Genomic DNA, 13,576 nt, shown 5'->3' on the forward strand with positions numbered 1-13,576 from the left:
GTTAACACTCTAATGTAAATCCTTTCTTCAAATATCATAACAAGGAAACACATTCCTCTAATAGACTTGTGGAAGGTCAGAACTGACCTCAGAGAGCACAGAGTCCAACTCTTACTTTACAGAACTAGTGGCTTTGATGCCTGCCAGAATTTTTTACTAGAAGGGTCAAAGACCTAAATTGTTATTTTTAATTTTTTAGGAGGAAGATTAGCCCTGAGCTAACATCCACCACAGATCCTCCTCTTTTTACCGAGGAAGATTGGCCCTGAGCTAACCTCTATGCCCATCTTCCTCTACTTTATCTGTGGGACACATGCCACAGCATGGCTTGAGAAGCAGTGCGTAGGTCTGTGCCTGGGATCCGAACCAGTGAATACCGGGCGACTGAAGTGGAGTGCATGAACTTAACTGCCACGCCACTGGGCTGGCCTTGATTATTTCTCTGGATAATGATCAATGCCTGTGCAATGGCAGTGTGGAATATCACACGCACAACAAGAAAGTCTGCAACAAGTGAAGACATTACACTTGCTTCCATTTATTTTTAAGAAACAAGGTAGCAAGAGTTATTTCCATAAATGATATTGCAGACTTGGGTATTTTTTGTCAATTCTGAACCTCGGATTTAATAGCGACTTGGCTCCTGAATGGTAAAATTGAACATGACTAGAAACATGCAACACAACAAAAGTTAACACACTTGATCTCCTGCTCCACATTTATTGGGGCTAGAGAGACTAAAACTGCTATTTTCCTCTCACATAACTGCAAAAATATAATACAACAGCAATTTCTTAAATACATAACAAAACTTTCTGGATCATGATTTCAACATGAGATGTTAATAGCCTATAGATATCAATTGTGACAGCTTGATAAAATGTCATTCATCTAAGGCATTCTGAAATTGTCTTTAAAGTTACACATATGTACATGATTCTATATACACAAAGGCATCCATTCATGAACAGAAAGTCTTTTAGAAGCACTGTGTAGGGAAGGCTAGAGTAACACACATTTAGATTCTGAATAATGTTTAGGAGACAATTTGGGGTTCCAAGCAACAGTCATTTACGTTCAAATGAACATGTAGATTTTCAAACCTGGATAGATAAGATTTTTTGATGCAGGCTACAAGAAAATTCACACTGTGAATTACTCATTTTCCAAAGGCCTCTCTCAAAATGGAGATTTCAAGTCTGGAGCAAATATCCATGGCATGAACAAACAGGATGCCTAAGATTCTAAAATTTGCTTCCATATGGCTTTCCTTCTCACCTCCCTACCTAACAACGGGAGAAAAACTCCTGCAGCGGCTAGAGGCTGTGCCATTACATCCAATGACGTTTCTGGATGGGGGGTTATTACATCTAGATTCCAGTTTGGTGAAGGATTTTTGATTTATATTTCAAGCACACTAAACCACTCTAAACATAAAAAGATTTCTGCCACCCATCCAAACATTATTATGTAGACCCATATTTCTTCCTAGTAAGGAAAGAGAATCACTAGGAAAGGTTAAAGCTGACAAACAGAGGAAGGAGACAGATTAAACTCTTTTGCTCGCCAATTATCCAAAATGCAAACATCAGTTTCTGTTATCAAAGTGGTCAGCTCTCTCCTTTATAAACAAAATCTCTAGATGCGCTTGAATCTCGCCCTTTGATGTACCAGAGAGAGATCTGGGTTTAATCTGCCAACCTGTTGATTCTGACCACCTCACACAGGCCAATTCATTTAGCTATTTAAGGAAAAAGTCAACATTTTTCAGGCACTTTGCAACATTTAAAAACTTAAATTATTTAAGTTATTTAAAGTCTACTTGACAAACAACCCTCACTCCCCTATCCCCCATGAAAAAGTAGCTAATTCTGTTACAATATCTCTGTGAGAAGATAAGTTCCTTCCGTTTCGCCAAGGAAATAGCAGAGATGTTTCCTTCCACCTTTACTCCACATTCAGGAGCTCTGCCTCTGAAAACACAGCATTTTAGGTTTCTTGAAATCAGTCCCTGTTTAAAGATTCTTTGTGAAACCAAGCTCAGAAAGTTTACTAGTGGAGGCGTACACTGCCACTACTGACATTCTTGAGACAAAAATTCAATTTCGGTTGAGTTCCTGTGATCCCCTGAGCAGTTATAAATGCCCTTTACTATAAGGAGGCAGTGTAAGACAAAGCAAATTCTTCAAATACATGTACATTTGTATTCATCCTAATATGAAATACACTGATAGAAGAGGGTACTGATTTTTTTTTTTTCTGAAGTGTTTAGAGCTTTGAAGGAAAATAAAGACATTTAACATTGAGAAATTTCTAATAAATGATTAAAAATGTTTTTGGTTGGTTGCCATTCAAAAGTTTTCCCAGAGTTCTCATCTATGTTCTGTACAAACTGGAAATAAAAATGTACACAACCAACAGCTGTACTATACATGTATCAGATATCAATATGTACGTGTGAATTAAAGTTCCTTAAATATACACATCCCCATTTAGGATACATTCCATTACATAGGAAAAGCATCATTCTTTAATAATAGGTCCGGAATAGCAGCAATTTAATAATCTAGTTACCCAGTTACCTCAGAAAGTATAGGTCCTGATAGTTCCTGACGGGATGTCCCTGACTTCAAGGAGAGCTCTCTATCAACATTTTTATGTTCTCATGAAGCACCAGGATACACTGTTAATAGCAATTATGGAATCCTGTCACTGGAGAAAAAGTTACTGTCTTTTCAAAACTCATTTATTCAAAATCTAACTAAAGGTGTGATGGGAAAAGTAAGTCACAATGAGGTGATACAAATCCAAACTGTTTATGATACATAAAGCATTTACATTTTACTTCTTACATATTTTTTGTTGTTGTTTTATCAGTGCCTCGTTCATACGGAAAGTATTCAGATTGCCCTAACAGATGCTGAAAGAGCAATACAAAACTTCGCTGAGAGCTGCTCTGAATTGTTTGAAAATACGTAAACTTGATTATCAATTAGTGTTTTTACAAACTGAGACAGCATGATATCGTTCTAAGTATTGTTTTAAAAGAGTTATGTTTATGAATCTATACTTTTGGGTAAGTTATGAACTTGCAACCAAAATTTGCATATATAATACGCAAAAAATCTTTAGGGTGATTTATATTAAACCATATTAGTGATAGAGGGAAAGACAGAATGGCTTTTACGTAAACCTTTATTTTGTGTGTACTACTGGGTATATCCATGCCTGTCCAATGGATAGAAATTCTAGATAGGCAGCAAGTACACAGATTTTAGATGTACATATGGACTTTCGTGTTCACTTTTGGTGTGTACTTTTAGGTCCAATTCTAGATCTGTTGGGTGTATGAACACAGAGCTCAAGAAAGGTCTCTGTTATCTATGACGAAGTTTTGAACCTTGCCACTCTACCCAGACTTCTTATAAAACAATCTTGTAGACCGCAGCTACTGGCTTTAAGAGAAGAGTTTATCACCTTAAAAATGTTACATTTGCCAAGGGAGAGAGACTAAATCAGACCATATTGTTTTACATGCTGCAACCCTTTTACTGGGAAGGGACAACTCCCTCCGCACAGCAGTTTTCTCCTGCTTGAAGCTGAGATCACACGAGGAGAAAACCATTGTGTTTCTGCCAAGTCACTGTGGGAATGCTGGGAAAGCACACCCGGTAGCTGGCAGAGGCAGAGCCACCATATTGACTCCTAAGATAAGCAGCCTGCTTTATAGCTCTCATGAGAATTCTCCCTTAGACAGTCTTATCCCTTCCTCTCCTACGTGGGAGCTTTCCCCCATGTTTCTCATGGTGGTCAACACAGGATATACTGGCTTCTCAGTTGTAATGTATGTTGCCAACCATGGCAACACATTTATTATACTGAATATTCACTCAGGCTCCTTGAATTTGGCTCGGAGTTGAACAGTCCAGTGCGATCCTTCAGATGATAAAATGTTGACGTGTTAGTTCCTCCTCAGCACCTCCAAAGCTTCAACATGCTCCAGAGACACAGCCTGGACTGTAGAACCCGGTTCTCTTTACACAGGAACATACACACTAGTGCTTGGCCTTTTCTGATACTGAAGGCAGGCAGACAAGTTCAAGGTCTGGACACAGAGGCACTTCCAAAGTTTGGCAAGGAGAAGGAGGTGAGTTCATTAAGTGGGGTTTTATCACTGTGCTGTCTCGTATAACCCAGACATCTGTGGCACATGACATGAACAGAAATCTTTAGGTTGTGGATGGGTCATGCTTTTTCTTCTTGCCCCGACAGGACTTACAGACACAGCAGATTATACACGGGGAAGCCAGGAGCAGCAAGGGTGAAGTCACCAAGGCAATGATGCCCAATCCCACAAGAATCCCGACCACCTGGAAATGTAGAAGAAAAACCTATTTTAGCAGTTAAATCTTCCTCTATGTAGACTATACCATCAGCTATAGACTGGATGTTTCTGTCTCCCCAAAATTCATATGTTGAAACTCTAATACCCTATATAATGATGTTTAGAAATGGGGGCCTTTGGGAGGTAATTAGGACACAAGGGTGGAGACCAAATGATGGGATTACTGTCCTTATAAGAAGACACACCAGAAAGCTTGCTTCTTCTCTCTCTGCTTTCTGCCATGTGAGGATACAGTGAGAAGAGCTTCATCTGTAAATGAAGAGAGTCCTCACCAGAACCCAACCATACTGGCACCCTGATTTCAGATATCCAATCTCCAGAACTGTGAGAAATAAATTCCTGTTGTTTAAGCCACCCAGACTATGGTAATTTCTTATAGCAGAACTGACCAAGAGGCCATCTCACACACAAAAAACAGTTATAATTATGGGCCCCTTTAGTCAGTGCCCAGCAATGCTCTAAACTGGATATAAACCAGGGAGATACCAAGCACTAAATCAAAGATGAGAAGAACAACCCAAATGCTAAATCAGGTTCTGGTGCAAGCTCAGAATAATCGTGAATTGTTGGTGTTGGCTCTCTCTCTACCTGAGTTTCCTCAACAGTCTCATAGGTATGTTAATAATGATTACTAGGCTATTAACACTGACTCCCTCAAAAGGAACATGGCCTTTAATAAATATGAAACACTATTAAAAATAAACCAGACTCCCTTTGAACCTTCCACATAAACACACAATGGTATGTACAGACAGATCTAAGCCCCAGCAGGGGCTCAAAGGATTTTAGAGCCTTGCCTTTCACAGCAAATATGCCTTAAAGGGCTTTAGGAAAGTCATTCTAGCATTTTTTCAGGAGGAAAGAACATCTGCCTTCATTCTGCAGGTCACTGTTAATTACTTGGCTCCTCTGGTGCCCTGCCCCCCTACTTATCCCCAAGGGGATTGCGCTCATGAATTAACTTCTGGCAGTTGCTCCATTACTTTCCCTAGCCCTGCCCCAGAACTCCCCAGAACCTCCCAGGCTGGGATGGGTAGGTAGGGAATAGAGAGGGGAGGATGAGTGGTGGGCTTTTTAAGCCCATCATAAGTCTGGTTTATTTCATGCTCCTTTTGGGGTCAGGGTACCTGTGTTCGATTCCACATCACTGAGGCTCTTGAGTGGCCGAGCTTATTCCTACATGGCCCTTTGTCATAATGTCTGAGGAAAATGTCATTCTGAAAAACAAAGAGAGAGGTTTCAGTAAACATGCAATTTTGAACTGAAAGATGGACACTAATCACATCAGATCACCTTAGTGGAAGCAAAGGCTCTTTCTGGTGATATTAATGACGGCCTATGGAATTCCAAGCCTGTAATCTTAATCAGTAGTTTTATAAATCATCAAGTGAAAACAGATCATAATCAACAAGGCTCTTGATTGAGTCTAAAAAAGATTAATGACCTGACCAACTATTTTCAAAAGGTAGCTCTAACAAACAGTGCAATACGGAATGAGAGGCCCATGAGCCAGGCAGCTAAAAGGCTATTGCAGTAAAGCAAGTGAGACAAAATGCCAGTGGCTGAGATGGAGAAGAGGAAAACACAGTCATGAGATATTAAGAAGGTAACTTACTAGATGGGAAGGAGGGAGAAGAAATCACAGAGGAGGGGAAAGCCACTGGGTAGGAGGCAGTGGCTTTGTTGAGAGAAGTGACAACATAGAGATGGAGTTGGTTGGGAAGATGATGACCACAGTTTAGATATGTTGAACTTGAGAGAGATTTGAGACATTCAAGCAGTACTGTTCAAAAAACTTCTGGATTTTGGAAAAAAGACTCGGGAATAAGTGTACATGAGGTGGAAGAAATCACAGAAGTAGATGAGATTACCCAGGGAGAGAGTATAGACTGAGAAGCAAAGAGGCTGTTGAAAACAAACGTTTAAAAATGGGTCAAGGGAGAGCCTGGAAAGGAAACTGAGAAGTGGCCAGAAACATAGAATAGAAACCAGAAGAGATGGTATCACTGAAACAGAGGTGGTCAAGATTCAAAGGCAGCAGAGAATTTAGGTAAGATGAGGATTGAAGGATCCATTGGATTTTATCCAAAAGAAATCACTCAAAGCCTTGGAAGGGTGTGACTAGGTGGCAATCTGAGTATATTACAATGATTGGAGGTAAGTAAGTGTCAACAACTAGATGTGATTATGCTTTTTTGAGACGCGTGGCGCCAAAATGAAGGAGAGAAATAGAATGGTAGAAGGCGAAAGACCGAGGCTTGAGAAAAGTGTTACTCATTTTTAAATGGAACACTTGAATGTGTGGATATGCTAGAGTGGAGAGTAAAGAGCGGAAGTTGAAGTCACAGGAGAGAGAAGAGATAACTGAGGGACAAGTCTCTGAGGTTCCCAAAGCAGAAGACTGAAAATACCTCATCCTCTAAACAGCAGGGATGAGGACCAAGGCAGGAACAAACTCAGTGCCACAGCCAAACTCAAAATCACTGTGGTGTCTGTCTCAGGCTGGGCTTTTGGACAGTCGCTCTTCTCCTAGGCCCATGCTCTAAAACTTTCCTATAAACAAAGATCAACACCTCCATCTGACATCGAACACTCGTCTACAGAAAAACATCATTACCAACAGGCCAATACCCCCGGGTAAAAACCGAGAAAATGAGATCTCAAAAAACAATGACCAGAAAAAGATGTAGACATTTAACATCTGCTCCATTTCATCTCGAGACCAGAGCAGCACAAGTGACAGAACAATGTGTTCCTTGCAACACCATACCCCAAACATATTTCAGCCAAGGGATGGAGCGATCTGGTGCACATATTTACTCCCTTCACTCTTGCCTCCTAAAGAGAACCTCATGGGCTCGGCCTCATGGTGGATACGAACCCAATTAATATTCTGATTAAACCTGAAGGAAAACAAAAAAGATTTCTTTCATTTGTAAAGCATGAGGGGTGTACAATCAGTCATATCCTCATCCAGAATACCACTCATTTGGAACGATGAGAGGTCTCAAATATCAAACATAATTGTAATTCAAGGGGTTATGATAAACAAATTGTTTTTAAAGAATGAAAACATTTCTTTCAACCTGTGTTGCTGAGCTTCTGGGGCCTAAAATGTCAATTTTCTTCTCCTCAGTTTATGCCTCTTCTTGAAACACTGACATCAAGCTGATTAAGCTTCTTGCTCCTGGATATCATCTTAAACAGCTTAACTCATTTTCAGGTAAAAGTCAGGCATGTGGTGGCCAGGATGCATCCCATATTAACCACACGCTCACTCGCTGAGGGTGTATGATACCAAAGCACGACACAAATTATTTACCGAATTGAGGCAAACTAAGCAACTAAAATGAAAAGCTGAGAAGAGAGTGGTCATTCAACCATGACTGAGGATTTACACTGATATGGACATATTTTAAAGGTCCAAATTGCCAAAATAGGGAATATCTACAAATAACTTATGCTACCCCAAACTTTAAAACATTAGAATTGAAAACCATAGATTTCTCACCAATCCTTCACACTACCTTTTAACTCTGAGGTTACCACTAGCCTTAGCACAGGACTGAATGAAACTGCACCTGAACTTGAGAAGACATGCTTCCTGAAGGGTGAGGAAAAAGAATAATCAGACTACACCCCTTTATCTGGGAAGGGGAGCTTGACAATACAGTAGCAATACCGCTGTCAGGCCAAACAACGAGATGGTTATTTAAGAGTCACCATTGCCTTGAACGGCTTTTTTCTTAAATTCAAAAAAAGGAAAACAACTTAATTGTGGTAGGCAGAATAATTGGTCCTGTAAAGATGCCCATGGCCTATCCTCCAAAACTTGTGAATATGTTACCTTACATGGCAAAAAGGATTTTGCAAATGTGATTAAATCAAAACCCTGAGATGGGGAAGAGTATCTTGTATTATCCGTTGGGCCTGATCAAATCACATGGGTCCTTAAAGGCAGAGAAGCTTCCTGGCTGTCATGTCAGAGGGAATGACTCTGGAAGCTATGACTATGGAAGAAGAGTGAGAGAGATGCAATGTTGCTGCCTTTGAAGATGGAGAAAGGGGCCACAAGCCAAGGAATGTAGGAAGCCTCTAGGAGCTGGAAAAGGCAAAGAAATGGATTCTCCCCCAGAGGCTCCAGAAAGAATGCAGCCCTGAGGACACCTTGATATTAATCCAGTGAGACCCATGTCATGTCAGACTTCTTATGTACAGAACCAAAGGTAATAAATTTGTGCTGTTTTAAGCCACAAGTTTGTGGTAAATTGTTATAATAGCAATGTAAAACTAACACACTAATAGCCCTTTACATACTAGAATGAGGGAATGACCAAAAAGCAGGAAATGTCCTAAAACAAAAGTTTGTCTTTACAACTAAGGTGACACATCTAAGGTAATCAGGGAGAGGTTTTATAGATATCTAAAACAGCAGGCTCAGAAAGTCTCATTAAGAGAAACAAATTTCTTTTGCAGGACAAAAATAGCCTCAATGTTTTAAAAGGAAAGCCTGTAGGATACTGGCTTCTGCACAGATCCGATATGGAAAAAGACCATCAGAGAAGACTCTTCCAAGGGGAACTTACGTCCAGGTTCTGGAGACAGTACCAGCAGAATGTGTGCTTGCAGTTCTTGCACATCATCTGAGCGCAGCCTTCGTTGCGTTCAATATAAACTCGGCAAACCGGGCATTGCTTAATGGGGGCTTCTGCATCTGTCCCGAAGAGGGCCCTAGAAACAAAACGGATGAAAATTATAGGGTGGGGATTGAGAACGCTGCCTGACTTTTTAAAAAGCTAGGACCACAAGGGTGTACACTAACCAGAGCTGTGGGAAGAGCGGGCTGACTCTAATTAATTAAATAGTTAAAGAATGCCCTTCTGGACTCAACTTTATGGTCAACTGAATTCCCAGCTCCCCTGATGGGTGGGTAGTGAACTCTTCGTTATTGCTGCTTAATTCACTTCTGAGGAAAAGGGTGGAGGTAAAAATAGAAGAGATACAGATTATTAGTGGTTCAGATAACTCAAAATAAAAAAGAACCCTAATTTATTTATCATTGGCTTTGCGTGAATAATATAATTGTATTTTCCACAGCTGATTTAACTCATTGTTTTGCCAAATTATTATTTTATTCCCTGAGCACACACTGCCTGAATAAAAAGTACAAGAAGTCTGTTGTACAGCATAAAAACTAGCTCAGGACCTAAGGGGCATAGATGATCTAATGACCTGTCCAAATACAGTCATGCACCATATAATGACATTTCGGTCAATGACGGACTGCGTGTGTGACAGTGGTCCCATAAGATTAGTACCATATAGCCTAGGTGTATAGTATGCTACACCACTAGGTTTGTGTAAGTACACTCTATGATGTTCACACAATGACTAAATTGCCTAACGACATATTTCTCAGAATGTATCCCCTTCAAGCAACGAGTGACAGTCAACAAATAGAGGAGGCTGGGGGAGTCAATAATCAATTCTATAATACAAATGCCCAATTTCATTGAAAAGACCTGTTGCAAACAGATGAATAGGCCAGCACAGTCTCACAGCCTAAAGGAGAACAGAAAATAGGCGAACAAATTGGGGTGAAAAGGAGGGCCTGGTGAGCCATAGCACTGGGTCGCACTTTAGTTCATCAAAACCACCACTCAGCACACACAGACATCAGGTTCGCAAAGTATTGTCAAATCTACAATGGTATTTGGTACTCACAATAACCTTATATAGCAGTGGGACAGTTACTATTCTAATCCTCCCTTTTTTTCAAATAGAGAAACAGACTCATAGAGGCTGAGTGACTTGCAGGACATCACACAGATACCAAGTATTAATGTTAGAACTCAATCCTCTCTCCTGTGGGATCTTTACGTTGTCCTGTGATACCTGAAGACCTTACTGCCACGGCAGGGGGAACGTACAAAGCACTAGCTAAGAGGGCACGCGCCTGCCACGTGTATTAGAGCTTTTTTTCCTCTTGATTTGTTTGGTCTGAGATTCAAGCACAGTCTCACAGCCAGGTAGCATTACTGCTCCTGAAGAATGGTTCTACACACTCTGAGGGCGCTGGGTGATTAAGCCAACTGGACTATAACACTGGTATTTCTGCTCTTGCCGCTGCAGAACAGCCATAGCCTCAAGCAAAGCAAGGGATCAAACACAAAGGTCTCTCACTCTGGGCCCTGCTGTTGCCATAAAACCCTCCATACTGGAAGGTAACAGATTTAATTGCCTCTCATCGTAACAAATCTCAACCTTGGCACCATCTTTTCAGAGCATAAACGTATTGAGAGATAAGCTCTTTTTCTCAAGCACCTATAAATTTAGCACTGTGCTACACTGAAGGGCTATTGCTTCTATTGCTGTGTTCTCTCTGATATGATTGGCACACCTCAGAAGCCGACACTTTAGTCACGTAAGAAAATAATCTCTGCACCACTCTGCAAGCAGGAAGAACGAGGTATGTCCATAGGAGATGGTTATGGCACCTGAGCAAGTTGCTCTGGACAAGCCATGACTTCCTACTGAGAATCAGCAGACCATGTGCCTCTCTACCTAAAGAGAAATCAAAACTCATAGAAACCCTAACTTCGGCAGTATCTGGAAGATTCTCTGGTGGTAAATAACTAAAATCCTTTAGAAATGCTTTTTGGTTATTCTTTGTTAACAGCTTACCAATTCGGAGACACTTCACAGGAAAGTTCTGTAGGAAATAACTAATCTCTAAATTCCATCTCAAGATAACTTCTCCATGCAACATCTTTGGGGTTTCTAAGAAAACTAGTGAGTAATCCCAAAGACAAAGTCTCTTTTCTTACCCATGCTCTGTTGGCAGGACGATAGGTTGACTCTCTCTACAGGAGACCTCTGCATGCCAGACATCCTTGCAACATGAGCAGAACTTCAGGTGGCAAGAAGGGCACTCCACCAGCACAGGCTGTCCTGGGTCACTTGATGCAACGGGGCACACTGTCTGACAGTCTGCGACGGGACACCATGTTCGGTAGGGGTCCAGGTGAACTTCTAAAGCATAAAGAAACAAAATGTGATGGTCTATCTATCTTCCATTCAAGCCTGAGGCTTTCTCCCCTTCAATTATACTTGTATAGGCTAACACCTATGGAAGCTTAGTACAACCAATGGTGGTGATTTCTACTATTGGTCTTCGTATGGATGCAAACTTATAAGGTCACCCAGCCCTGCCACATTTCTCAAGTAGGTACTAATGGAATAGGCCACCATGACTTCATGAATAGATAAGGAACATTCTCACCAACCAAAATTTGCAATTCTTTTGGAATATTTCTCACCTTCCAGCACTCATAACAGGCAAAAGTCTCTAGTCAATTCTACTATTATTTTAGGTACTAGCTTGGAGGAAAATTGGGCTGGAAGGCCCTACCAAAGCAAAAGAAAAACAAAATTCACAAAACATTTTGTGCTTTCAGGCACTGAAAAATAGGTAGTGAGGTTTCTTCTGTCGTTCAGAGGGAAACTAAAGATCAAGGAAGAATCAAGCAGTTTAGGGACCAAACAATGTCTGGTGTCGCTTAGCCAAGAAGTCAGATTAGCTGTCAATAAATATTCTAGTTAGGGACAATTTGTAAAAGACCTACATGATCTAAAAACAAACGGTAAGAACTTTCACAATCCATAAAATGACTGTCAGTCGTATACTGCATTGGCTCAATTCATGCGGCATGCAGGAAAGAAGACACGGTTGGGGGGTGGACAACTGTCTTTCTATTCAAGTGTGTATAAATCTTGTTCAGTTTTCCATTTTCTATTCAACAACAGACTCTGTGTTCTTGTCATCCAATATGACCTTTAAGGGAACATATCATGTGAAAAATGATGTTATTTGAGGGGTAGAGTAGCCCTTTTTTCTCTGAACTAATGTATTTTGCAAAGTTTGAACTGATGAGATTCTAGCCTTAAATATCCTAAGGCTTGCGATTCTTAGAAATTTCGGGGGAGCAAGCAAACAAACCCAAAGGGTAGTACAAAGAACAAATGAAGGTATTAAATATGAGCTTAGTTTTAAAGGTAATAATTTTACAAATTCAGTATCAGGGAAAAAATGTCTGAATTGTTCTAGTAAACACCATCTCCATTAACGTCTCACCTAGAAAACGCAACAATTGGATCTAAGCTTATTATGGGTTTTCATTCAAAAAGAGCATCCTTAAACATACTGTCTTATCTAATCACTCTGGGGAGCAGGGGTTAGGTAACGATGGGCTAAATATAACCAGAGAAAGGGAAGCCTATGATTCACAGATCCTCAGACCCTAAGAGAGACAGACCCTCTAAGATCCCTAAAACTCTGAGACAGGCTAGTTAGAAAGTCAAGGGGAGAGTGACACACATATGCCCCAAGGTCTTAACCTTTTATTTCCTACACCATTTATATTTTCTTCCAAACTCTTCTAACTGCTTCACAAATACTAAGCCCAAAGATCTGAAGCCTAGTATGTAACTTAGAGCTAAGGGCCCCCACATCAAATATCTACCTACCATCCATTCTGCACCACAGACCTTTTAAAAGTGTGATGATAAAGAAGGGAAAGGAAAGGAAAGGACAGTTAAGACACATATTATAGTTAAAATTTATGGCATCACTACTGATCACCTTAAAAAGATACAAGGATGCAACTTGTCCTCATAACTCCAATCAATTAAAATTATTTGGTAGATGTTCTGACTTGCTTGTTCCTACCAACTTATTTCAGGTATCTGGAATGGCACAATAGATACAGAAACAGTAAATATGGGAGCAACTATAGATTTCGATGAATTCCTATAAAGAAAGGACCTTAGTATGCAGTGTGGCTATGACACAAGAGTCCAAAGGAAAAGCAAAGAGTCTGAGCCACAGAAAACAGTGATCTTTTGAACTTTTCCCTACTATGACAGTACATAAATGACCATGTACACGAGAGTAGAGGAAGGGGCAGAAGAGAGACATTATAGCTTCCTACTTATTTCTTTCACTAGAAGTCTTGTTCTTTAGGGATAGCTTATAGAGTTTAACTAACACCAAAAGTGGAGTTACTGTGAGATAGATTTTGACTCTATCCAGAAATGAAATTGGCTACTCTAGCGAACTCTACTCTACTCAATATCTATCCCAACTCCTTTCAACTCTCCTCACTGAGAAGA

At 40.4% G+C, this 13,576-nt stretch overlaps 1 protein-coding gene across 4 annotated transcripts in view; it reads right to left on the reverse strand.

Annotated features, from left to right (window-relative positions):
• Positions 1 to 522: 522 nt before the first annotated feature.
• Positions 523 to 13,576, reverse strand: part of RNF144B (ring finger protein 144B) — a 160,579-nt gene continuing 147,525 nt past the window's right edge. For all 4 annotated transcript variants that reach the window (XM_046640011.1, XM_046640012.1, XM_046640010.1 and 1 more), the window contains 4 exons: positions 11,233 to 11,437; positions 8,992 to 9,136; positions 5,533 to 5,622; positions 523 to 4,370 (listed from right to left, as the gene is read on the reverse strand). In XM_046640011.1, the coding sequence (XP_046495967.1) occupies positions 4,230 to 4,370; positions 5,533 to 5,622; positions 8,992 to 9,136; positions 11,233 to 11,437 (581 nt within the window). In that variant the 3' untranslated portion in view covers positions 523 to 4,229. The remainder of the gene's footprint in view (positions 4,371 to 5,532; positions 5,623 to 8,991; positions 9,137 to 11,232; positions 11,438 to 13,576) is intronic.

Source organism: Equus quagga, chromosome 15, assembly GCF_021613505.1.
Source record: "Equus quagga isolate Etosha38 chromosome 15, UCLA_HA_Equagga_1.0, whole genome shotgun sequence".
NCBI classification, from domain to species: Eukaryota; Metazoa; Chordata; class Mammalia; order Perissodactyla; family Equidae; genus Equus; species Equus quagga.